This window comes from Bubalus kerabau, chromosome 8 (assembly GCF_029407905.1).
Source record: "Bubalus kerabau isolate K-KA32 ecotype Philippines breed swamp buffalo chromosome 8, PCC_UOA_SB_1v2, whole genome shotgun sequence".
Lineage (NCBI taxonomy): Eukaryota > Metazoa > Chordata > Mammalia > Artiodactyla > Bovidae > Bubalus > Bubalus kerabau.
The window spans coordinates 28,036,440-28,064,190 of record NC_073631.1 but is presented as its reverse complement, the minus strand read 5'-3'; the positions used below and the strand labels follow the sequence as shown (position 1 = coordinate 28,064,190).

Below are 27,751 nucleotides of genomic sequence, written 5' to 3'. Positions count from 1 at the left end.
TATATCTCTTTCCTTTTATATCTCTTAGCTTTACTATCTTTGCATATGAACATTTTCTTAAAAACATAAAGAAAGCAAAAACCAAGTGCAAATGCAAATGTCAAAAATAGTAAAGTTTATCAATTGCCTTCATAGCCTCACATGAGACTAAGGCAACCTGAACAGACATAATTACCCTCATTTTGTAGCTAAAGACACAAAGCTCAGACAAGTTAAATGCCTTGTTCAAAAATCAAACACCTAAATAACTGGCAGTTCTGAAGCTGCAATGCAGAACTTTAGATTTTACAGTCGGAGCTCAAAAGACAGGAATTAGTGAGGTTAGGTGGAAACAAAGATAATACTAATTCTTCTTTGTGGAATTAAGAAACCTCACATAGAAGTGGGCTTCACTGGTAGCTCAGCTGGTAGAGATCCCCTTGGAGAAGGGAACGGCTAGCTACTCCAGTATTCTGGCCTAGAGAATTCCATGGACTGTATAATCCATGGGGTTGCAAGGAGTCAGACATGACAGAGTGACTTGCACTTCACTTCACTTCAGCTACAACTGGAGTCCAGACATGCCTGTAGGGGGAGCTCTTACACCCTCTCATGCACCATCAATTATTCCAAACAGGCAGAGACTTAATGCCCTCATCTCTAGTCTCCAACAAAAAGCTGTTGCCTACTTTACTATCCAGAAGGAAGAAGAAAACTTTTCTCCACCTAACCACAGCCCAGCCAATCAGAGAGTGTACCAGTGCAACCTATGAGAAGCCTCCATACTTTGGACTTCCAGCTTCCTAATGTGACTCTTGGGTTATTACAGCCCGTCTCAGCTTCCCTCTTTTCTCTGCTAGAACAAGTTTCTCATTCTTGTTCTGATTTGCCCCATAGTTCAAATATCCAGAATTGCAATTTCTTTGAGCTATTCCTGAAGAAACTGGCTTTTCTTAGTAAAATAATTGGTTTTATATTGTTAAATTTGACATTCGCTAAACTTATATATTGATTAGAACTTTAAACAACATTCCCCACCTCCCTGCCCTCCTCACCCCCACCATACACACACAAACACAACACAACTTACCCCTTTTCCGAGTTTTGAACCGCTGGCCTGTTAGCACTGGCTTCTGATGCTTATTCATAAAATTTCTGAAAACAAAAAAATAAAGATTATGTGCTTCAAATAAACAGTCCATATAATACATTTCCAGTAAGTATGTTTGACTTTAGTCATCTAAATATACTTTTCAAAATGAGATAACTGTAACTACTGAACTAGCAAAACTTTTAAAGTTTAATAATATCTAGTGTTGACAAAAGACACAAGGATAATATCCATAGACATAAACTTTGGCATAAGGGATAAACTCCATGCAATACTTTTGGAAAGCATTTGGTGAATATAAATATTTACATATACAAAACCTATGGTCCAGGAATTCCTTTACAAGGAATTTATTCTAGTTATACCCACATAAGTATGTAAATATACGCATGTGTATATAAAAGGATTTAGTTGTAACATTGTTGGATGCGTAAATAAATGAAAAAGTCAAATACCCATAAACCTGTATCTGGTTCCATAAGTTATAATAAGCCATTGAATGGAACTATGAAGCGTTACAAAATAAATTAGATGCAAATGTACTACATATGGCCCTGGCTACCTCTCTGATTAAGCTTCCTACACCTATCTTTTCCCATCACTTACCCCTCTAGTCACCCTGCCCTCTGCTTTTCCCACTGGGCCAGGGAAGGTCATTTTTCTTCTGGGAAGATTCTTTCCCAAGGCATTCATGTGGCTTTACTCTCCGCACACAAACACATCCTTTTCAGAGAAATTCCCAGGCCATCCTGACTAACAAGGCTCCGTGTCTTTCTCTAGCTTTATTTCTCTTCATTGCTTGTAGCAGCCCCTGGCATTTTTTAGTATTTGTTTGCCATGGTCTATTCCCCTGATGACAGCGTAACCTCCCTATGGGCAGGGACCTCACAGGTTTTACTCAAAATTGTATCTTTAGCATCTAAAACAACACTGAGAGCAACTATTGAATAAATAACTGTCAATAAGCTGTCATACTGAGAAAGATGTTCAAGGGAAATTGTGAAGGGAAAAAAGCAAATTGAATAAAAGAGTGCAAAGCATAATTTTTTGGTTAAAAGGGGGTACATGTAATATTTGCCTTTTCTAGGCAAGGAACATTTAAGAACGAGACAAGAAACAGTTTTTCATTGTTTGTTTACTTCAGAGGATGCATATTTGAGCTTTTTAATTCTTCTACTGGAGTTAATAATTTAAAATATCATAAATTATCTTTTTAAAAAGTAAAAAACCTGCTCTAAAAAGAGCTTTTACAAACTGAGAATAACCTTGCTGACATAAATATTACAATCTAAAAATGTATCTAGATTGCCTAAGTTATGAAGACCAAACAATTCAAGATAATGTCAAGCAAATTATTTCTCTTTCAAAGTTTTTAAAAATTGTAATTAAAAAACATTCTCAAGAATGTGGAAAAATTATTATTCAATTTATGTACCAAAACTTTCTTCCCACCCATCCCGTGAAAGAGAAACACCTATTTTCACATAGAAAGCAATCTATTTATCATGGAAAAACTTGAATCGCCATTTCACAAGTGAAATTCATTAAAAATAAAGTAACAAAGCCCCAAAGTAATTTCTTTCATGGTTAAAGAGAGAGAATTTTTATCAGTCTTATAAAGTGAACTTACTACATTCTGCTTTTAGATATAAAGGTGACTAAGCTGGATTCCAAGCCCTCAAAGAGCACAGAGTCCAGCAGAGATAAAATACAAACATTTACAGAACAATGAGGCAGGTGAAACAACAGTGGGGCTCCCCTAGGTCAAGAGTAGAGAAGGGATTGACAGGTGTACGCGTATGGGCAGCAGCTGCACAGTGAAATAGTTACAAATGCAATAACCTTAATCAGTGAAATCTTATTTCACTTGAGAGGCACTGGAAATAGAGTTTTTAATGCATTATGTATATTTACAGAAAAATTCTCTCATTCAGGATTTTCCCTGCTGGCATTTTCAACAGATTCATTCTAGATCAGCAAACGTTTCCACTGGGGCACAAGTAATGAATATACCTAAGTGTGCATGTGGTTTCCTTAATGTTTCCATACCTCCCCAAACACAACAAATGCCATACAAAATATTTTCTTGTGTTAGCAAAGAAAAAAATACCTGTTAAAGGGTTTGGGTCTTGTACTGAGATACAAAACCAAAAATAGAGCCTGAAACTTCTCCAGTAGCTGAACATGTAAGGAAGGCATTACCCTTTGCCAAAGATGTTTTTCTTTCAGAATTTAAAAATATTTTTAAAGTGTGTGCCCCTTCTATTAGAGTCTACAGTATAAATACATAGGATTCTCTAATTACCTTAATATCTTATTTCTATTTTCCTGCTAATGGAGAATTACCACCAAACACAACCTACCTAGGAGTGAATTACTCTATTTTAAAAATTCTTTAGCTCTGTTTATAATACCTTCTTTAGCTTTAAACAGGAAAGTCTGTATCTTCAAAGTTCAGTTATGTGGGCTTGTTTTATACAACCTGAACATATTCTATGTGGAAAATAAGGTAAGAACACATAAATGTTTAAAAAAAGTATGCAAAGATTTTTGACATACACAACATCAAAAATTAAAATAAACAAACACACACAAATAGAGATTCACCTAGTGGTACTGAAAGACTAAGAGAAGATATTCTGTTCACCAAAAGTCTCTATCACTTAGCTGTTACTATTTGGAGCAGAGGCTTGGCTTTTCTCTAAATTTAGCTCCGGTGCTACATGATAATCTGCTCCAGAGAGGGTCAGCCTTTATAAGGCATTCACTGACTCCTGGCCGAAGAAGAGCAAGGACACAAAAACTAAGAAACTCCACCAGCCTGAACCTGGGCAAGTCACAGCAGAAGAGCAGCAACGGCAGTTCTCTCAGGCCAACCCAAAAGGCTCACAGTTATAAGACTGTATTACAATTTATAACTTGATATCCACTAACAGCATGATAATTTGGCTTCCATTCAGAACACTGTAACTCAAACATTCACAGAGAAAAATAAGCTCATGTCCCACCAAAATGGAAATACTCCATGGTTTAAAACAGTACATATTTTTAAAAAATTGTATGTAAAATTGGAAATGCTAGAAGATGAGGTCATAAAAATACTAAAATGATCCACTTAATCAAACATTAGAGACCAGGTCCTCTATTAATGAAATAACAATTTTAAACCAATTTCTATTTGAGCCTAAATGGCTAACTGATCTCACGCCCTGTTCACATTCCATCTCTCACTTCCAACCAGACTCTGGGCCGCAGTGTGACGAGGGGCCAGCAGCACTGAGGGGCTCATGGCTGCTGTAGACTAATCCTGCCACTTGCCCTGCCCACCTTGAGTGGACTGACACCTAGTGTTTGCCTTCCCTTATACTCTTCTTTAATTCTCTCCATTTTGGAAAGTGTCTGATCAATCAGAGACAGACATGTCTTCCAGTTGTCCCTCCTAGGGGAAGCCTGTTCTCAACTAGTAATTAAAGAGATCTTGCCTGTCCTGGTCTGGCTCATCTCTGAAGTGTGATAACCTACTTTATGTAAGGCATTTAATACCGCTAATATATTCTACACATAGAATAACTGCTATTCAAACAACCTCGACATTATGAATATGGATACTGTAAAGTGGGGTCACAATCTTTTTCCATAAGGGGACAGAAAGGAAGTATTTTAGGCTCTGCGAGCTTCCAGGTCTCTATTCTAACTATTCAGTTTCGCTGTTACAGCCTGAAAGTAGCCACAGGCAAAATGCAAAGAGGTGGTCCTGGTTGCATTCCAGTAAAACTTCATTTACAAAATAAATAGAGGCTCAAAATGGGCCTCCAGGCTGTAGTCTGCCCACACCCATCCTGGAAAGGTGTACCTAACACTGCTGTCTGTGGCAGTGAAAATGTTCTGTATCTGCACTGTCTCATATGGTAGCCACTAGACACCTGTAGCATCCTTGAAGTGTGGCTAGTGTGAATGAGGAAGAAAATGCTTAGTTTTATTTAATTTTTATTAATTAAAACTGAAACAGCCAACATGCCTAGTGGCTATCATGACGGGAAATCCAGTTCCAAAGCATTCCCCATGGCTCAATACACAAACTTGATAAGAAGATGAAAATATACTCAAAGAAAGGCAATTTTTTACTTAGCATTTTTCAAATAAAGTAACTGCAGAGCATTTTGCCCAAATTTCAAAACTACATTTCTACAGCAGGAAAGAAAAGAAAAAATACCAAACTCCAAAGTGAAACTCTCTGTGTATAATCACTATTACTTAAGACAATGGAAACAAAAAGACTTCTGATTGATTCTGATACTAAAAATTATTTTTGCTGTTGTTTAGTTGCTAAGTTGTGTCTGACTCTTTGTGACCCCATGGACTGCAGCCCACCAGGCTCGTCTGTCTATGGGATTTCCCAGGCACACTTTATCCTTTGGGTATAATACTGTTGCCCTACGAAATTATACCCAAAGAATAAAGTGTGCTGTAAAGATGCAATAACACCAGCACACAAAACTCAAAATATTACTGAGCCACTTCACTGCAATATTCTAGGGAAATACTCTGTGTTTAGATGCAAGTTTCAAGAATTACCTTTTATTCTATATTCCAAATAGGTAAAATAATTTCCATAAAAAGAACTAAAAATATGTCCATAATTATAAACTATTCTCCCTTCCATTAAAGCTAAAACTGCAAGAACAAACATCATAAAATCCTGTATAAAACATTGTCTTGGGATCATTTGGGTTGGTAATATTGCAGCATCATTCTCTCAAAAGAAAATAAATTAAATTGCTCTGTGAAACCTTAAATTATGAACATTCTAAAGCAATAAACTAAATATATACCTATAATAATAATACACAATTTTGTTGCCCAGCATAACATTAGTTTGGTCAATATCTTTATCATGATTCCTCTCTGGAATCAAAATCACCCAGCCTCTACAACAAGCTTCATTCTATCTCCCAGCAAATTCTACATAACTTTCAGTATTTATAATAATTGAAATAACATTAAAATTTAAACTAAGTAGCCTATCTATAAAAGAAGAATGTTTTTAAATACAGTCAAATATTCTTTAATATAAATATTATTGTTATATTCATATCATATCCTCTTCACTTTTATAATCAATGATATCAAAGAACAAAAATATTTATCTTAAAAAGTACAAAACAATAAACTATAGTTGTCTTCTCAAAATTTTACAACAATAGTTTCCAGCGAGGAACATTAATGGTTGGAACTTAAATTGTGCTAAGCAATGACTTTATAAGAAAGAGGGATCAAAAGCCTAAGGAATTGTGCTGTGAAAAAAAATATACCTAGAGTTAATTATGTTCATCTAAATCTTCCCTAAGAAGACATAAAAGCATCATGATTAAATTTTCATTATAACATTTCCAAATCTATTTCATGTCTTAAACTTTATCTTGTTTTTGAATACTGGATTTTTGCTTCCCTTTTAATTAAAAGATTTCAGAAATTACATTTTAAGTATCACTGTACAACCTCTTCATTGAAATAAGATGATTACATAATGTCCTTTATTTCATCTCAATGAAGTTATTTTCAAAAACTCCCAAGAAGTATAAATAACTCCTAAATAGTTTCACTCTGCTTATCCATTCATGCTATCTATTTAATGAACTCTATACAAAGTCCCTGGGGCAAGCACACCTCCTTCTCTGGGAGCTTCCACTTTCCCCAGATGCAATCTCTCCTGGGCCCTTCCCTTCCCCCAGCAACTGACCACCCCTCTCAGCTTCCCAGATGGCCTAATCTTGCTGATGTCATTCTTATATCTCAACACTCTGAAAAACACAAACACACCTTCAACTACACACCCTGTATATACTTCAGCTTTTAGAAAAGCCATCTCTCAAACATAACATCTCAGGGTGTTTTAATAACAAAATGTCCTAAAACCTTTGTGCTAGATGAGACCCTTAGAATTTTTATCTCCAAGAGGATGGTGAAAAGAGCTGCATACCTACTACGAAACTTCAAGCTGTAAATTCGGAGAATTTAGAGGAAATGGTAGCATGAAACAGAGAAATACCCAATGATTAAATGTCTAGCTGTGGTTTAAACATATTTATTAATTTATCAAGCATTTGAGGGGAGCTTACTCTGTGTCAAGCACTGCACCACAGCAGTGGCCTCACTCCAGGGTTCATTTTCTTCCCCAAGGGACATTTGGCAGTGTCTGCAGACAATTTTGTTTGTCATGCTGGGAGGATTGGGGTGCTACTGGAATCTAGTAGGTTGAGGCCAGGGATGCTGTTGAACCATCTATAATGTTGTAGGAGAGCCCCCTACAGCCAAAGGTTATCCGGTCCAAAATTTCCAGTGTCAAGGTTGGAAGACCCCACACTAGAGAGGAAAAAAGGCAAGCAAAGCCAAAGATCTGCCTTGCTCTCAAGAACTGAAAATTGTACACACAGGTCTACACATATCAGAGCAGCAATCAGGCAGATATTTCCTTGAGTGATGTATTTTTGTTTGCCAAACAATAATGTCAGTTTTAGACAAAACAAATGTATCACTGATTAGCTCTGGTGCGGAGTGATAATGAGGAGGCTATGTATGTGGGCAGAGGGTATATACGAAATCTCTGTACCCTTAACTTTGATGTGAACCGAAAAAAATTAAGTTTAAAAAATTAGCAGGGAGTGGTGTCAAATGCCAGGGCGCAGTTGATTTAGGCTAATTTTGTATCAAACACAAAAGTGATGGGAATGTTTATGACTATCAGTACAAACAGAAGATTAGATGGTAAGTTATTATGGCAAGGGGGATTGAAATCTGTTCCTCTCTTAGCATGTTAATCAAGGAGAAGAAAACAGAATTTTCTGAAAAACAAAACAAAAAGACTGGTAGCTAGTGGAAGAATATTGCTTTGGAGCAGTGGCTTAAAAAACATGGGAATGGACCTTCAGGAAGTTCAAACTTGGTGGTGGGCAGAAATCCAAATGTCTTCTCACTTGTGAGTTCTCCCAGGCCACTCCTGCCCCCATTCTCCCAGGAGGGAACCTGCCCAAGCCTGTCTAGCAGATGAAGCTTTATTTGAAGAGTTGCACACACACACAAAGTTACACATGCCTATTTCACAATGAGGAGAGCATACACTGGATATAAGTATCCAGTCTTAGCCCTGGACTTATGGGACACAGCACACTTATATGAGACTGCATTCCCAGGTACGATTTTAAAGGAGTGAATTATACAAACTCACGGAGAAGGCGATGGCACCCCACTCCAGTACTCTTGCCTGGAAAATCCCATGGACAGAGGAGCCTGGTGGGCTGCAGTCCATGGGGTCGCAAACAGTTAGACATGACTGAGCGACTTCCCTTTCACTTTTCACTTTCATGCATTGGAGAAGGAAATGGCAACCCACTCCAGTGTTCTTGCCTGGAGAATCCCAGGGACGGCGGAGCCTGGTGGGTTGCCATCTATGGGGTCGCACAGAGTCAGGCACGACTGAAGTGACCTAGCAGCAGCATACAAACTCAAATTAAAAGGGGGAAAGAAGACTAGAGCACAATTACAAACTCTCATGTATACTTTCTAAAAAAGCCTAAATATATAGAGAATAACTCCTTTGCATTCACTTATTAAACATACACTGTGCTGTGCTAAGTCACTTCAGTCTTGTCTGACTCTTTGCAACCCTGTAGACTGGGGCTTGCTAGGCTCCCCTGTCCATGGGATTCTCCAGGCAAAAATACTGGAGTGGGTTGCCATGCCCTCCTCCAGAGGATCTTCCAGATCCAGGAGTCAAACCCAAGTCTCTAACGTCTCCTGCACTGGCAGACGGATTCTTAACCACTAGCGGCACCCGGGAAGCCCTATCTGGTTCTGGGCAATAGGGATGCAGTGGGGACCAGACAAGATGCATAGATAAGAGGCCTGGTGCTCACTTTCTAGCAGGTGGACTTCTGAGCCAAGCACTGCACACAATTACCTGGCAGTGTGAGTTAAGAAGGAATGGTCTCCAGTATGTTAAGTCTATCACATGATGAATTTGAGTTTCAAATTGTGTTTAGTAATGCTTTAACAATTCGATGTATGTTGTTGTTGTTTTTTACTTTTTAACTTATAATGGCTATCCATGAAGCTTGGAACACTTTGAAACCCAAAGAACTAAACCTAGACCCACTCTGATAAGCTTAAGACTCTGACAGACTCTGATAAGACTCTGAGATGTCATGCCACTTGTCTGAGGCCATGCATTCCATTCTAACCTTGGTGGTAACAGCAGAGATCAAAGAGGAAAAATCAAACACAGAACAGCCAGGGCCAGAACCCATCAACTGTCTCCTCAGAGTGCACTTCCTCCAAAGAACCAACCAAAATTGTCGGGTAACAATTTACACGATCCTTGACGGCAGCTTTTTCATTATTTGTCTTATGGATTTTATGGGTTTAGAGTTAAGAGAGAGTGAAGCATAAATATTAATTTTAATGTCTAGTTCAGCACTTGGATAAACTAAATTAGCATATGTTACCTCCAAAACGCCAAATAGTTCTCTGTGGAGTTCTAGTAAGGACAAACACATTCATCTTTAGCAACAGGATTTAACAGAAATCCTGACTCTTCTGGACATGTAAATAGTAGGAAATTTATGGCTCCCTGGTTTCTGGTACTATGGGAGCCAGTGCTCAACTTGCTTCCTGCAGAGGCTCGACCCTAATGTAAACACCATCTTCACACTCCTCCACGCGGAGAAGTGGCATCCTTTCCTCTAGCCAGCAGCTTCCTCTGTACCAGAAACACGAGCTTCTCCTTCCTGTTTACAATAACCCCTTTCTATTACCTTGTATACTGAGAAGAACGTATGTCCTGTTCTTTTTTTTTTCTTAGAAATGGTCACAAATCCAGGAAGCCATAGAGGCTGGTTTGAAAACCATTCAAGTCTTTTGTGTGAATACGCGAAAAAGGACGACAGTAGAATATTATAAAGTTGCACGCCTCGCAGTGGCTTATGATAAAGTCTCCACAGTGCGAAGAGTTAATATTCATTACTGTTACCCTTCTCTGCCCAGTGGTTGTCTTCAGATTTACTTAGTACTCCTCAAAATAACAGTGCATTTAACAATTATTTTCTGTAAGTCCTCATCTAACGCAAAAATAAGTTGGATTATGAGAAGAGGAAACATAATTCTACATCTCTCACAAATTTGTTATTATTGTTTTCCTATTAATATATCATTTCTGTAATTAAGATAATTAAAGATAACAAAACAAAAAATACCAAAGGCTACACCTCCAGTTAAAAAATCAGGCAAGAACAATGAAAGCACTCTCTTTGGTGTTTGTCAAAAGAATGGGTTATTCAGTGAGTTATCTAAACCTTTTACTTTCAAAATAGTTTACAAATATGACTATCAGAACATTTTTTGGCACTCTTCACTCATCACATGCCAAATTTAGAACAGGTCAGTTTATTCTAGTTGGCATTTAACTGCCCAAAAGATACTTGTTGAAGAGACCCATGGCCCCAGCACAGAAATCAGAGTGAGCTAAGAATGAAAAATATTCTTGTATACACTGCTGATAGTGGTAGATTTTATATTTTAAAAAATTTAGAAATTATTTTAAATTATCACAAATTTTTTTCCCCAGTAGATATAAAGGAAAAAATGTTGTGGAAACTCCTAACCACAATAACAATCCCGCATTAAAATGATTCACATTAATCTGATTACTAAATCCCTGAGTTGCATCTCTCAGGTTTAACTGTTTCAGTCTTTATTCCATTTGTCAATAAAAGTAGAAAAAAAATCAGAACAATCCAACTGGAAAAAAAATCAGAGAGTAAAATTCTTTAAAGGCACTGTATAGATAAAAACAGGTTCCATGGATTATATTTCATTTGCAAAATAAATTTCATAAACAATTTCCTACTCATTTGATTGTCTAGCTGTTTTGACTATTGATATTTTAACTATTTTGGATAATTTTGAATCAGTTTGTTTTCAAGGACACAATGTTCTAATAAGTATATGATTTTTTCTTCCATTGCTTCTTTTCATGTCCATTATTAACTTTTCTGCTACCAACAATTCTAAAGATACTGCTTTATAATTTTCAGTTTAGTCGAAAACATGTGATGTCATAAACTACTTGAGAACAAGAACAAACCTAGTGTGCTTTAAAATATAATCTACCACTTCTATGACTTAAAAATTTCTAGTTCTAAGATGGTCTGCCAGAAAATTATAGGCAATATTTATTTTATAGTATATTATGGAGTTGTTTTCTTAGGGGTTGTTCTCCCTGGAATGTTTTCCATTTTCTGGCTCACCTGCTCAAATTCACCAATCCTTCCAGACTCTGTTCAGAATCTCATTTTCTCTGACCCTCCCACTGAGCGCCACCCATTCGGGAACCTACACATGTGGACTGTGTTGCTCAGATTAGGCATTGGAGAAGGCTGTTTGAAGGAGGAGCTGAGAAAGATTTGAGTAAAATGTGATGCAGAAATGGGTGGAGGAGGGCACTCTAGGAGCAGGAAACCTGTGGGTGGATAGGGGAATAACCACATTGTTCAAATTAAAGTTGAAAGACTGGAAGGAGCCAGACAGCCACTTGAACAGGCAAAGGACTCTAGTCCTTATTGTGTCAGACTGGCAGGTCTCCTAGAGGACACTGGAAGCCTCTTGAGGACAAAGATCACATATATCATTTGGGATTTGCTGAAAACAACAGATACGCACCAAGATCTTTCTTATCAATATATATATATATACATGCACATATATATATATATATATATAATGTTAATCCTGAGATAGTTATTAGAATTATATCTTTTATGAAAGTCTCTCTTGAAAAATGAATCTCTTCCAAAATGTAGGAAGAAGGGCTTATATGAATACTAATTTCTATACAATTTTACTTTAAAATGACTTCTTACCTAGGCCTACAACTATGTTATTCATCTACTTCTCAACTGTAAAAACAGGGAGAATTGGCCCTAAAAATATCAATTAGTTTTTATATAACACTTTATAGTTCACAGGGCATCCTCAAGAATCCTCAAAGTCACCATGTAAGTTTGGTTACCATCCCTGTTTTATATATGAAGAAAGTGAAAGCAAGAGAGATTGCCTTGGAAAAGCCAGCTCATCACAGAGCCTTGGCTTTGCCACTCTAATTCTCAGGGCTATGGGGCTGTGCTTGGCTGTCTCCCAGGTCTCATCCATAATCATTTCCCACCAGGTCAGAAGAGGCTACTTAATGGGACTGCTGTACTCCACAATCAACAGACCAGGAAGAGATTTTACTCAGAGGCTGATGAATGTAGTTTTAAGGGCTGCTTTGTCTGCTGGGTTGTTCTAAAAACCCAGCAAAAGACAATCAGATAACAAGACATAAAAACACTGATTTTCTACCTTAAATGTATTTATTGGGAAGGCGAACACTACCTTTCCCTTCTGATGCAGAAATAGCTTTCTATTTTTAATTATTGCAATTGCTTTACTATACTCAGAGATAAAGAGGCAGCAGCCTAGAGTTTTAAATTCCACAGTGACCTAGCTAATATAAATACATATGAGTTGAAGTTGGAAGCACCCGAGTGTGTACTTCAACATGACCTGGCAATGAGACTGGATTGGCTGCATTGCCTTAGATATTGTGAAGGCTTGGCTTTAAAGCTTAATTAAATATGCTTTAAAAACCCTTCCAAAAAAAAAAAAAAATCTGGAAGATTATAAATGATACCAAAATATTTCATGTTGGCCTCTGGAAATATTAACATTTCATAAGTCCAAAACATCATACAAGAAATGTAAACATCAGGACACACAAGTTATAAAGTTTTAAGAATTCAGAAAGCAGGTGTCAAAATGAGCATTTAGTTAAGAAAACCCTGAGGGAGGGTGTGTCAGGCACACCTGAGTGGGGTCCTCATTCTCCTATACTGAGTTATTTGTTCTAACTACACTGATGCTGCGCACAACATTACCAAAGTACTCCTTCTTTGGAAACGTCTTCTGACGTGGTCTATGAGACAGAGAAGAAAATCGGTCTCTCTACTTCATTCATCTCTTGATTTTCTCAGTTAAACGAAATACATTTGCACCCCTTGTTCAGACTTGTCTGCAAATTACTCTGTCAGAGTTCAAAAAGGATGAAGATGAACTGACATCAGGATATTCATAAGCCCGTGACACAGCGCTGAGGTATGCCACCTGCCCCTCTTCATTCCGGGGAGAAGTTAAAGTGCGACATGAACAGTTTATGCAAATGCATTGTTCACAAGACAATCTTTTGCAGATTTAGGTGTAACTGTTTTAACATTAAATGGATAACTGCATAAGCTAAACTCCAAGAACAGAGAAAGAACATTTGTATCCATATTGCTTTCTTTTTTTAAAAAAACTGAAACAACAATTTCTTAAGAGGCTGTAATACTTCCAAACCTTCCTTTTTATTTCTTTATTTTTTAAAATTTATTTGGCTGCACAGGATTTTACTTGCTACACGGAGGATGCCTTAATTATGGCATGTGGGCTGTAGTTCCCTGACCAGGCATTAAACCTGGGTCCCCAGCATCGGGAGCACAGAGTCTTAACCACTGGACCACCAGGGAAGTCTCAAACCTTCCTTTGCAAAACTTCATTATGGAAAAATCTCAAACATATCAAAAGCAGAGAGAATAAGTCTAACGAAGTCTATGTACTCACTGCCCAGTTTAAACTGTTAACAGCATGGTGAGTTTTGTCTCATTAATATTCTTACTCAGTCCCTGCACCTCACTGTCACAAAATTAGATTAAAGCCAGTGTTAGATATCCTATCATTCCCGCCTTAAATAATTCAGTACCCATGTCTAAAAGATAAGGGATATTTTAAAATATAACCATAATATTAGTTTCAGACCTAAAGGAAAATGAAATTCCTTAATATCATCAAATATCCAACTCAGTCAAGAAGTGTACCGAAGACAAGAGAGTCAAATGTCAAGGAAAACATTACCTCCAAAGTTACAACACTCGAAAATGAGCTATTCCCCTGCAATAAAAAACAAACAGCATTCTCTTAAAGCACAGAGTTGGAAGTCAAGAGTTTCAAAGAGAATCCAGGAATGGTTTGCAAAATTTGTAACACATACATATGAACAATTTTTTTTTTCTTGGTTGATAGCCTTCATCAGAATGTCAAGCAGCTTGAGACTGAAAGCATTTAAAGACCTTCCGCCCTTGGTTACGACTGTGTGTGCTTAGTGCCACATCATCTCACATTGCCAGGAAGGATTAGGCAAGTAGGGAAATAAATCTACCTAAAATAACTTAGAGATCAAGCTGAATTCAACTCAGTATGCACTGAGCACACACCAAGCGCAAGACACTGGGTCACGGTCTTGAGAAGCAAAAGTAAACTAATACGAGTTAATTTACAGTATAGAAGGAGAATGGATCAAATAGATTAACAAACACTGAACTAGAAAGCCGTGAAAAAGGTGCTGGCTTTAGGTTATTTTCATGGAGCTCCAGATGAAGCAGCAAAGATGTTAATTTAGGGGTGCGGGGAGGGATCGGGGCTAATAAGGAGATTGGAGAACGTTAGAGGATGTCAGCAATTGTACCAGCAACTCATGAGGAAAGACTGTCCTTATCGCCCTTGTTGATGGACAGGAATACACATGTTTACTGGGGCCTGTATTCCCCTCCTGGATAGGGTAGAAGAAAGTTTCTTGAAAGTTGACACTTGATTAGATCTGGGAAGGAGAGAAACACTCAGTAAAGAGGAAAGGGAGGTCATTCCAAGAAGAGAGAAAAGCAGGAACAGAGGGGTAGAAGTTACTGGCATGTTAGGGAATCAGCAGTGAGGTGACCTTAGAGCAGAGTATGTGGGAAGGGCTGGCTGACTGGAAATGCTGGCTGGGACCAGAAGTCAGAGCCTCCCAGACCAGACTTGGGGCTCTATTCTGCGGCTCATGGGGAGGAACTGGAAGTAGACCTCCAGCCCAGACCAGAGCCTCTACTCTGCGGCCAGTGGAGAGCCACCAACAGGTTTTTAAGTGAATCAGTTCTGTCTTTACAAAGTGTGTCTCATCCTTCAGTAGATGATGAGTGCTCACTGTTTATTGGCGGTGGTGCCTTGAATGAGCCAGACGGGAAGCAAGCTACTTAGGAATCCATTGCAATCGGCTGAGAGGTCCAGGGTATTAGGAGTAGGCAAAGGGCTGACAGGGACACATATGAGAATTTCAGACATTTCAGAAATCATTTTTTTTTTTTCCACAGAAGAGGAAAGAAACCAAAGCATCATATAAATTCCATTACACAGCATGCAAGTGTGTTAGCACACTTTTCATTTGTTTAAAAAAAAGTGGAAATACACCTGCAAGTTATAAACACATACAATTTCTCAGTAAAGGTATGAGAAAAATAGACACTGTGGGTTGTAGGACATGGAGAAAAACTGGGAAGAGGTTGGAGAGTTTTTTCTATCTTTGTCACACTGAACCACATGCACATGTTACCTATTAGCTAAAGAATATATACTTTCCCCCTTACTTCCAGCCACGTAGAGAATAACGCAAAGAGAAAAGGTTTTGGAGACAGATAGAGGTTCCAGTTTGGGCTGTGATACTTCCTAACTGTAGGGTTGTGGGCAAATTAACTTCTTTTTGTTTCTGTCTTCTTATTTTCAGAAACAGGGGTAATATTGGCTAATTTCTGGGTCATTACAACAACGATTAAACTAATCCTATACAAAGCTTCTGGTGGACTATCTGGTGCTGACTAAATACCCAGTAAGCAGTAGCTGTTTTATTACCAACAAAACTTCTTTGATGTGAACACATTCTTCATACAAAAAAAGTTCCTTGAACAAGTCTAAGGTATGCTCATTAGCCAGTCCTATTCCTACATTCAATATTAACACTGTACAAAACAATGAATGTAACCCACATGATAAACACTACCCATTACATTATCTAGAAATTTAGAATTAACATGTTATTTACATGCATTTCAAGGCAGATGTTAGCTGCTTTATTTCTAGCTGCCTAGATTTACTGAATGAATGTAGTCACAGAGGACTAAATATCAACAAGGCACCAGGAAAACAAGTAATAAGTTGCTATCCTTCAGAAACTGACAACTTCAGTGAGACAAACAGGTGTGACCTTCAAGTAACCATGGCCCCAATTTGGCAGAAGAGATGGAAATTCTGGCAATGGAACACCCAATTCTGTAATATCCCTTCAGTTTAGTTCAGTCGCTCAGTCGTGTCCGACTCTTTGTGACCCCATGAATTGCAGCACGCCAGGCCTCCCTGTCCATCACCAACTCCGGAGTTTACCCAAACTCATGTCCATTGAGTCAGTGATGTCATCCAGCCATCTCATCCTCTGTTGTCCCCTTCTCCTCCTGCCCCCAATCCCTCCCAGCATCAGAGTCTTTTCTAATGAGTCAACTCTTCGCATGAGGTGGCCAAAGTATTGGAGTTTCAGATTTATAGAATGTTAAATTACCTGGTTAGGGAAGGTTACTCTGTAAGCATTTTATTAGCTTTGTGGGTTGCTCCTTCATGAGACTGTGTTTTCAATCAGCTGTAACTGTGGCAATAGCAGCATTCTAAGTGTTACAAAAGATGGGTCACTCAAAAGCCTTACTACTTGTTTGAACAGTCACATCATTATTAGAGCATCCCTGAACAAAAGTTTCTTTGTTATACATTGAGTTGAATAATTTCAGACCATTTTCATGTGAGATGTTCTGGCTCAGATTTGTCCCAGCCTGCAGAGATGAAGCCTTAGACAAGAAAACATCTGGGATTCAAGGGGGGGAATTTTTTGTTGTTGTTGTTAAAGGCAGGAAATAAGGGTGAACATCTTCCAGGATTTCAGACGTGTTAGTGAATGCTTCCAAGAAATGAAGGTGTAAGGCCAGAAGAAAATACATTTCGCTTCATATATGGCACAAGACGGGAGAAAGAGTGGTGGGGAGGGATGCTTAACAAAAAAAAAATCTACGTAATCATTCAAATAATTTTCTTGGAAGCAGAAGGGTCTTGGGAGAAACACTAATACTAGACTGTAGAGAAACAGTAAACACTAATTTCTAAACAAGCTTTCACCAATGCTGTAAATATATTATGGATAAGCACCCGGGAGGAATGACTGACTTCATATTAGCAAGCAAGTCTTGTGGCTGAGCCACAGGAGGGTGCACACTTGTATTTATCCCCTAGCTTCCCATAGTGAAAGCTTGAGGTTACATATTACAGTTGAATGAAGGTTGGATTAAGAGGCTAATCTAATGCTATATATAGACAGCAACACCAATTTAATCTCCGCCCCTTCCCCCTCCCCTCCCTATTTCCATAAATCTCAAGATCTGAGTTACAAAGAGACTGGGAACTCGAGCAGAGTGAAGAGGCCCTTCCTCCCCCCTCCCTCCTTGACTGTCTCTCCTAAATCAAGTATTAGTGCACGTGTAAATTGCTTCCAAACACCCTTTACAGGCACACAGGGCGATCAGATCCCGTTTTCTTCTACAGATTCCACAGAAGCCGGAGGAGATGACAAGTGGGGGCGAGGGGTAGGTTGCCAGAAGAGACTTATTCTCACATGCTTTCACCTCGCTTGTAATGGGGAGCTCTCCTTTCCTCCCCACCCGTAGTTCAGAGCCTCAACTTGGCTTCCTCCGGAGTTGCATCTGGAGGTGCCACGCACGAGACGCGGTGCACCCGCCACTTCCCACCGCGTGGCCAGCCCCTGCCCGCTCTTGGTCTCTCGGGGCGGCCAAACGTGGCGAGTGGTGGGTCTTTACTCTAGAGCACCGATACGCTGTATAAGCGATGGTAATGGGATGGAGGGGAGGCTTTCCCACCGAGAGGCAGGAAGCCGCCCGAGCAGGCACATGCTTCCTCCCGGGCAGCTTCGGCCGGAGGGGAAGCTCCCAGTCGGGCTTTGGCTCCGGTGGTCTAAGGCTTCCCGGCTCTCCCCTGCCCTACCTGGTTTGCTTCTCACCTGTCCGAGGAGGTAGCGGCGACGCGCGAGGCTGGGGGCTGCGGCGATCCCGGCAGCGGCGGTGGCAGAAGCGGCAGCGGTGGTGGCAGACAATGGAGGAGTGAAGGACAGACACATTGACATCCACACGGAGCTCGGCGCAGCCCCGCCTCCCACGCCGCCCCGCCTCCCAGCCCGCCCCCGGCCCGGGCCGCTCCACTTCCAGGGAAATAAACGGGGGGGGTGTATAGCGAGAACCAGGGAGATGCAGGCCCAAGAAGAAATTTTCGAACATAGAAGGTCCAGATAGAGAATTTAATTATTGTGTGTCCTTAAATATCTGAACCGGAAAGAGTGGCTTGTGGGAAACGTGCAAGAAGCTTTTAATTACCCCCCAGTGTTTTTCTCCATTTGGTTTTTCCTCCCCAGGCTCTTCCAATGGGACAGCCTCGCTGCTGCCTCCTGCGGCTCCTCCTCCTTGCCGGTCCAACGAGGCGCGGGGGGCGGGAACTACCGCTGGGCCTACGGAGACCGCCCGCCCGGCTCGCCCGAGCTCGCCCGCTGCTCGCCAGCGCCTGGAAGGAGGAGAGAATTCGAATGCTTCCGCGGTTGGCTACTTAGTGTCCTAGTCGCAAATTGCCTAACATTGCGGCTGGCTTTCCTAATACAGACACGTCGTTTCTTTTTAGTACTCCCGAAGACACAGAATAGCCGTCAAGCTGGCGGAAGCAATGGTTCACATAAAGAAAGGCGAGCTGACCCAGGAGGAAAAGGAGCTGCTGGAAGTCATCGGAAAAGGTGTGGGTGCTGGGCTGCGACGGGGGCTCTGCCTGCCTGGCCGGGGAAGGGAGGGAGGGGCGTGGCCGAGCCCTTGCCGCGCCCCAGGCCCGGCTGACCCCAGGTTGTGGTTTTCCGAGGTTGACACCCTACCACCGGGAAACAGCGCTCCTCCCTTTGGTCGGGGACGAGTTGCGGGGGCGGAGAGGTGGGGAGGGAGAAGCGCAGCTGGGACGAGAGCGGAGGTTGCAGACATTCGTCCTCTGAATCAGCTTTTAGAAGGTGGCACCTTTCCGGGCTCCACATCGGATGATAAAGAACCACCCGGGGGTGGGGCCTCAGAATGTGCATTCTTCAAAACTCCTCAGGTGAATTGACCACAGTCCGCCTGGGCGATAGTGGCCGGAAAGTTTCAGGCTCATAAACGGGTGTCTACAGGGCCATTTCGACTTCCGGGGGCCGAATAATCTGGATCCCTTGGCTGTCTCCGCCCCCTTTTGGGGGATGGAGAGAGCTCCTAAGGAGCAGGGTTCTTTATAAGGGCACAAAACGACATCTGTAACTTGCCTCATTGAGTCTTCTGCCTGCAAGGCCTCCCTGGCATCCTTCCAGAAGCCCCGACCGCCGCAGAAACTCGCGCGAAAGCGAAGGGGTTGAGGAGGCGTCCACACCGCTTGGCGCTCTGGGCAGGGCTGCGATCTTGCAATCGCACTCTGCGCGCATTCTCTTCCGTTCTCCCAACGCGAGTCCTAATTCCACCGCTCATGGTACTAGGGAGGGAGACGCAGGCCCCGGGGACGAGCCAGAAGCCATGTGTCCCCTCAGTCCCCCAGCGGATATCCCAGAAGAGTTTACTGCTAAGTCCCGCTACCTGGCAGGTGACAACAGCATGAATACGTTGCTTCGGTACTGTCACCACGCGGGGATGGGGATGCGTGGGAACTGCGGGCGTTGTTCACGTGGCTGTTTTAAGCTCAAGAATGAGCTTGCCCTCGATCGGGATCGGCAGAGAGGCTGGTCATAATAACATAAAAAGCTTCCCAATTTCCAGTCTTTCTAAGTAACATGGCTCAGATCTGGACCTACCGAGAGAGAGAGAGAGAGGAAGGCAAACTTGATACTGACAAGGAAAGTCCACTCGAAAAAGAGATAAAAATCGGATTGGAACTCAACAGGTGCTGATGACCTGAGCACACCCGATGTGACCTCAAGAATTTTAAGTCAGTCACAGCTGTGTGTTTGTCATGATAAGTGTTCTTTGCCCAGAATTTGTGGGTCTTGGAGTTAGTGCAATGTGTTTGTTCAGCGTGGTTCTCGCTGACCTATTTGGCATGCAGTCTTTCTGTTCTGCCTATCTCTGGTTAATTTTTCCGTGCTTTTGGTGGCTCTGGGATTCGGCTCCCCAACCATGTGAGTCTCAGCTCTGTGCCAGGTACAGTACAGTGCTGGGCAAAAAAGGAGACAAAGGATCAACTTACAATCCACCAGGGATGCAAATGCTGTTTTTAAGCAGTCCAGGGCTATCACCTTCTCTCAAAAGTGTAAACAAGAGAGCAGTTTTGTAAAGTGGGTCTCTGAAAGGTGTAGATGGTGTGTGTGTGTGTGTGTGTGTGTGTGTGTGTGTGTGTGTGTGTTGGAGGAGGGAGGGTAGGGAAGGGGAAAGCTTGGATAAATTACTGAGTGTTCACTAGTTTTTATTTGTAAAGATTAAATGAAACAGTTGATGTGAATTTAGCCTGGTTAACCCTGTGACTTTTTTTTCTACTGGGCTGACATTGTTCAACAAATTACATGGACCCTCTTTCAGCTATTTATTGGGTGTAAGCTGATGAGAAAAGAAGTGAGATGGACTTAGTATGTGATACATTCTTGTCAAGTGAAGGTCGGTGGGACATCACCGTACTCTTCAAAAAGTAATGAGAAAACTGTAGCCGACCTTTACCGACTATTATCATGGGTCTGGCATAATTCTTAGTACTTTAGATGTATCCGTGCATTTAATCTTCATAAGCTAGGAATACAGACTTCTCTGTAGCTCAAAAGGTAAAGAATCTACCTGCAATGCAGGAGACCAGGGTTCGATCCCTGGGTTGGGAAGTTCCTTTGGAGAAGGGGATGGCAATCTACCCCAGTATTCTTGCCTGGAAAATTCCATGGACAGAGAAGCCTGGTAGGCTACAGTCTGTGGGGTCGCAAAGAGTTGGACACGACTGAGCAACTAAGACACACATAACACTTTACAACATTTTAAATGAGTTAGTATATATAAAGTATTTAAGATATTGTGTTGGCTATGATTATGGTAAATATGGCAGTCTCTATTTGATAGATAATAAACCAAGGAATTGAAAAGTTAAATAGCTTGCCCAATGTAACACAGGTAATAAGTGGCAGAGCAGAGATATCATCTGGCCCACAGTGGTAGAAACATGCTGGACTTGAAAACAAACTAAACAAAAAAATGAAAAAATGAAATCAACACCATAGCAGTCCATACCATATCTTACTCACTCTGTAAGGTAATTGCATTAAAATATTATCATCTGTCAAGTTAAATTAATTTTAATTGTAAGTGATTTTGTAGTTTTGTGTGCAAGTGGCTCAGGGGTGAAGAATCTGCCTGCCAAGCAGAAGACAGTGGGTTTAATACCTGGGTTGGGAAGATCCCCTGGAGAAGAAAGAAGCAACCCACTCCAGTATTCTTGCCTGGGAAATCCGATGGACTGAGGAGCCTGGTGGGCTACAGTCCATGGGGTCCCAAAGAGTTGGACATGACTTAGCAACTAAACAACAATTTGTAAAAAAAATTGTTGGCTTATAGCCGAACAAAGGTCATAAACAGAGCTTTTATTTGTACTCATAAGAAGCATTTTTTTTTTAAAGAAGTGAGTACAGTTCTGATATTTTTCCTCCTTTTGGTACATTTCTCGACTTTGAGAAGCACTGGATTAGTCAGTACTAGTCTGTGAAATTAACAATAAATTTCTAGCCAAGTGTGACCTGTCACCTTGGCCAGTCTGAAATAAGCTCAGCAAAGTTTTGAATGTCTCCATCCTGCTAATCACTGCCCTCCAAAAGTTAAGCAGATTGTAAGGGGGTCTTATAGCCCAGAGAATACCACATATGGCACTGGACACTTTAAGAACAATTTCTTCTTTTGAGTGAATTCATATGCTAGCTACTCTACAGGTTATTTATTTGTTGGAATGCCAAGAAGAAGTTCCAGATGAAACTGAGAAGCTGTTTCTCACATATCCATTTAAATTATAGTCACTGACAGCATCCATTTCACAGCATTTCAGAAGAGAAATGAAATCACTGAAGCACAGTTTAGTGGCTTATATTACTTGTAGATTGAGCCATTCTTCCAAGTTCTGATATCTTTTTCACTAAACACTGAGGAAGCACTGTTTCAAAATAAATGAAACCTCCTTTAAGAATATAAACTAGAAGGTCTTTCATTACTTATCTTGTTTAGTCCTTGAAATCCCTGGAGTCAGTGTTGCTGATTTCACAAGAAAGTAACGTACTTTCTTTTCTTTTTCTCCTTTTCCATTATTTGTGTTAAAGGAGCTATGAAACAGGCTTGAACAATAAGGTTTATTCTACCAGTCTTACTGGAGTATAATTTAAGTATTATAAACGATGCATATTTAAAATGCACATTTTTTAAAAGAGAGTTTTGACATAAGTATACATCCATGAAACCTTCACTGCAATCCACACAATGACCAGTTGCGTTACCTCAAAAGATTCTACATACCTTTTGTAATCTGCCACTCCCTCCAACCCTGTCTCTAGGCAACCACTGATAGGTTTCTGTCACTGTTGGTTAAATTTATTTATTCTAGAATTTTATAAAAGTGGAATTATAAAATAAGTACAGTAAATAATCCCCCCCCCATTTTTTTTGCATGACTTTTTTCACTCAGCATCATGATTTTGAGGTTCATCTGTATGGTACCAACAGTTTGTTTTTTATTTTCTTCTTTTATTCCCCGTGTATAGATGTATCATTATGTGCTTATCTGGTCACACTTAGGGACATTTCAGTTGTTTCCAATTTGGGACTGTTAAAAAGATCCTGCTCTAAGGTCCTGTGGAGTTAATACGGTTATTTCTAGTGCTTCTGATATATAGAAAGATTCAGTTCAGTTCAATTGCTCAGTTGGGTCTGACTCTTTGTGACCCCGTAGACTGCAGCATGCCAGGCTTCCCTGTCCATTACCAACTCCCAGTGCTTGCTCAAATTCATTTCCATTGCGTCGGTGACGCCATCCAACCGTCTCATTCTCTGTCGTCCCCTTCTCCTTCCGCCTTCAATCTTTCCCAGCATCAGGGTCCTTTCCAGTGAGTCTGTTCTTTGCATCAGGTGGCCAAAGTATTGGAGTTTCAGCCTCAGCATCAGTCCTTCCAATGAACATCCAGGACTGATCTCCTTTAGGATGGACTGGTTTGATCTCCTTGCAGTCCAAGGGACTCTCAAGAGTTCTCCAACACCACAGTTCAAAAGCATCAATTCTTCTGCGCTCAGCTTTCTTTATAGTCCAACTCTCACATCCATACATGACCACTGGAAAAACCATAGCCTTGACTAGACGGACCTTTGTTGACAAAGTAATGTCTCTGCTTTTTAGTATGGCGTCTAGGTTGGTCATAGCTTTTCTTTTAAGGAGCAAGCATTTTTTAATTTCATGGCTGCAGTTATCATCTGCAGTGATTTTGGAGCCCCCCAAAATAAAGTCTTTCATCATTTCCATTGTTTCCCCATCTATTTGCCATGAAGTGATGGGACTGGATGCCACAATCTTCGTTTTCTGAATGTTGAGTTTTAAGTCAACTTTTTCACTCTCCTCTTTCACTTTCATCAAGAGGCTCTTTAGTTCTTCACTTTCTGCCATAAGGGTGATGTCATCTGCGTACCTGAGGTTATTGATATTTCTCCTGGCAATCTTGATTTCAGTTTGTGCTTCATCCAGCCCAGCATTTCACATGATGTACTCTGCATATAAGTTAAATAAGCAGGTGACAATCAATATTCAGCCTTGACGTACTCCTTTCCCAATTTGGAACCAATCTGTTCTATGTCCAGTTCTAGGTGTTGCCTTTTGACCTGTATACAGATTTCTCGGGAGGCAGGTAAGGTAGTCTGGTATTCACTGCTCTTTAAGAATTTTCCATGGTTTGTTGTGATTTATACAGTCAAAGGCTTTGGCGTAATCAATAAAGCAGAAGTAGATGTTTTTCTGGCACTCTCTTGCTTTTTCAATGATCCAACGGATGTTGGCAATTTGATCAAGATTCAGGTCTCCTAATAATCAATTATAGCATAGAGTTCAAAAACAAATTTAAATTCAAATACATAGAAACTGTTAACTATATGACTGGGCAGGTTTTACAACCTCTATGGGCTTCCTTGTGTTCATTTACAAAACAGCTCTTTTAGATTCTATTTTTTTTTATGCAGTGATTCATAATCCTAACTTAAGGACATTTGGTTACAAAGTCTAAAAATAGATACAAGTAGGAGAATTTAGAAACTTTACACTTAAACAGAGCCAGTATTTCAAAATGCATGTTGTAATTAAAAGTCTATTTAAAAATACATTTATAACTATGTATTTATGACTAAATCTGTATCCACATATTATTTTAAAACCCAGACACTTTATTTTATACATGATTTTACCTACACATAAATGTTATAGCAACTAACAAGTCAAATAGTTTTTTTAAATACTTAACTTTGATATAGCTTCCTCACAAAAAGACATTCTTTTTGGGAAGTGGAGTGAAAGTCGTTCAGTCATGTCTGTCTCTTCCAGGCCAGAATACTGGAGTGGGTAGCTTTTCTCTTCTCCAGGGGATCTTCCCAACCCAGGGATCTAACCCAGGTCTCCCACATTGCAGGTGGATTCTTTACCAACTGAGCCACCAGGGAAGCCTAAAACTCACACATATCCAGATCTCATGACCATCTGATGGGTTGCTGGGAACAGAGATGTCATGTTTGTTTCTCCCTTTTTGTTTGTTTTGGCTACTTCTTGTGCTCAGTGAGACCAGTAGTCCCAAACTAGAAATTAGGAGTGTCACAATAAATTTTATTATGCTGCTCTAAATACAAATAACAGGAGCATCTAGTGTGCACAGAAGTTGTACTCTCTACCCTACACCAAGACAAGCCCTTAGTCTTAAGAGCTGTATGGGATGGATGTTATTATTTCTGCTTCATCGATGGGAACACTGAGGGTTTTATAGGACTTGTTCATTTTTAGAGTGATGCTAAAAGGTCTGTGGTGTGGTATAAGAGAGGGCAGTAACAGTGAGACTATCACACTTACCATGATCTCTTTTCTGCTAAAATGCTGGTTCATCCAGATAAGTTATCAGTCCCACCCTAATGGAGCAGGTTAGGTTGTGTTTTCTTCTCTGGAGTAATTTGGAGAAGGTCTCACAAGGGAACCAAATCATTAAATATTACTTTTCATCATTATAGGTCTGTTCATTTTTGTCTCCAGTGAAATGTCTCATTTCCTATCCCTCTTTTAGTACCACCTTTCTTCATCTTAAGAGTTTGTTAACTGAGATTTAACACATTTCTTTCTCGAGGAAAGCACTTGATCTTTTAAACTTAATTGCAAAATATTGTTTGAGAGTCTCCTATATGCACAGTGAGGAATGGCCAAAAAAAAAAAAAAAAAAAATCCTTCTGCATTAACCATGGGTTTCCCATTTCCATGCTTTGTAGACTTGTACAGTTTCCCACTAATGTCATTAAATTAGGAACACCAAATTAGAAATCATTGGAAGTTTCTCTTCTTGGAGGTATTGTGCTCATGTGTTTTCCAAAATCTGTTTTCATTCTTTGGATTCCCAAACCATTTGAGAAAAATTTTCTAACCATGGTCCCTGCATTTCAAAAGACTAACTGGTATTCCATGGCATGTGAGTGAATGCCTCATTTTTTTTTTAGTTGCCCTGTGACTGGACAGATCCAACATGTATTGTTAGCCCTTGGGCTCAACTTTTATAGGATTATCGGCCTGTTCCCTAACATGAGCCAAGTGTTTATGATTGTAATTCCCATCTTCCCCCTAACATATAGCAGGCTTTGGCATGATCACAGTCCCTATAGTATTCTCCCTTTATTGCATAAACATCTCTTGGTTGGATGAAAAGTAACTTCAGTTATTCCTCAGTGGATAATGAGGTTCAACTGAAGCATCTTCCTCAAGTGAAATTGGGATGCTGGAGTTTGTTCTAATTCCTTTCCAAAGATGTTTGAGTCTCTGGTGAGAAACCATGGGTATGGATAAGGTTCTGTACAGAACCTGGTTGCATGATTGAAGGCTTCTCTGTCTGTAGCCGTAGCCATTCAACCAGTGATACCAACTGGCCCTCAGATGGACCGCAGGATCAGACAAACGAACTGTTGAGAGAATAGCTGTCATAGTCCAGGGCCGTGCAGATCACTCACTCGACATTTCCCCAGCCGAGCTGTTGCAGCATCAGTCTAGGAGACGTTTCTGTGTCTCCCCTCTGTTGGTGAGGGGCACTCAGATTATGTGCCTAAGAAGCAGATCAGGTAGAAAGAAGCAGGCTAAACTTGATTCTGCTTTCCACCTTTAACTCTGGAAGAAGTTAAGCAGAGTTTAGCATATTCTTGAACTATAATTCTAAATTTAAAAAGAAGAAATAATTCCTCATTGAGAATGCTTCAGTTCTTCCATGTCCTTTCAGAGGAGAGGCTTAGCTCATCCTTTCTCCCTGAGAACGTGCAATTTCATTATCCTGTTCCCCTTCACACTAGAATTTTTTTGGCAGAACATGTGGTTGGCTTCTACTAATGACGATAATAGCAACATTTTCTCCTGAGACTGCTTGCTTCTGTCAGTATGTCTTATAGACGGCTGGAAAACCTGACAGTTGTGGCCCAATTACAGCGTATTTACAAATTTGCAGAAACTGACCTTTAGTTTTATATCAGATGACTTTCAGTATGAGAGTCTGAATCCTGGCCGTAATGGCACTTTTATATAGTACCAGGCTTTAAAGATAACGTTTACCTCAGCATTTCCAAACCAAGAATTGTATTACAAGAATGCCATCAATTCACAGGGCCTAGTGGTGACAAGGTATATAAATACTGACTGTATTTTGAACCCCAGTTATTACAGTGACTGCAGGTTAAGCTTTAGAAGGCGGGTTGGATTAGATGCCCTTTAAGATTTGTTTCAGTGTTACAAGTCTTAGGCCTTGTGGTTTTTGTATTACTGCCAAAAGGCAAATGCGGCCAATTTAATATACTCTGAGGCCAGTGGAAGTAAAAGCAAGATGGAGCTATTTTAGTCTCTATGAATCTGTTCTTGGGAATAATTACTTTGTGGAAGAACTACTATGTGATTGATGTTTTATTTCTTAATAACCTAACCTGACTCATCTTAGTTTCACAGATAATCCTTTAAAGTTTGTTTCCTTGGCGTTAGATTCTTTTCTAAAGATAAATAAACTTTGCATTTTCTTTCTTTCTTTTTTTAAGGTACTGTCCAAGAAGCTGGAACATTGTTAGGCAGCAAGAATGTTCGTGTCAACTGCTTGGATGAGGTAAAATTTAAAATGTTTAATAAGATGTTTTACTTCCTATGAGAGTAGATAATGTATAAAATCTAATAATAAGAGTTGTTTTCTAGCATTTGTCCTCAAGTTATATTAAGCTCTAAAGCAAATATCAGCAAGACAGGTTGCAAAAGACAAATAGCATGTAAAAAATGTTTAATTTTACTGGTAATCAAATAAGTGACAATTAAACCAATACTATATCATTTCTTATGAAGTATGGGAAACACTGGACTTATATATGCTAATGGATTAGGTATAAATTGACATCACATTCTGGAAAAAATTTTTAGAATATTTCTCGT

The 27,751-nt window shown here is 40.1% G+C and overlaps 2 protein-coding genes across 7 annotated transcripts in view; one reads left to right on the top strand and one right to left on the bottom strand.

Moving 5' to 3' along the window:
• Window positions 1-18,207, bottom strand: part of BZW2 (basic leucine zipper and W2 domains 2) — a 61,980-nt gene extending 43,773 nt beyond the window's left edge. The window contains exons 1-2 of one of the 5 annotated variants that reach the window (XR_008717654.1): window positions 18,059-18,199; window positions 1,070-1,134 (exon numbers count right to left, since the gene is read on the bottom strand). Coding sequence is in view for 4 of the 5 variants with exons in the window: in XM_055589911.1 (XP_055445886.1) it covers window positions 1,070-1,127 (58 nt within the window). In the remaining variant the exon portion in view is untranslated. Of the gene's footprint in view, window positions 1-1,069; window positions 1,135-1,696; window positions 2,548-3,697; window positions 3,722-18,058 lie in introns of those variants that run through there. The other 4 variants (XM_055589911.1, XM_055589910.1, XM_055589913.1 and 1 more) reach the window with 4 other exon arrangements.
• A 333-nt stretch (window positions 18,208-18,540) lies between these two features.
• Window positions 18,541-27,751, top strand: part of ANKMY2 (ankyrin repeat and MYND domain containing 2) — a 42,731-nt gene continuing 33,520 nt past the window's right edge. Inside the window, exons 1-2 of one of the 2 annotated variants that reach the window (XM_055589916.1) lie at window positions 18,541-18,851; window positions 27,370-27,434. In XM_055589916.1, coding sequence (XP_055445891.1) covers window positions 18,785-18,851; window positions 27,370-27,434 — 132 coding nt within the window. In that variant the 5' untranslated portion in view covers window positions 18,541-18,784. The remainder of the gene's footprint in view (window positions 18,852-27,369; window positions 27,435-27,751) is intronic. The other variant, XM_055589914.1, reaches the window with a different exon arrangement.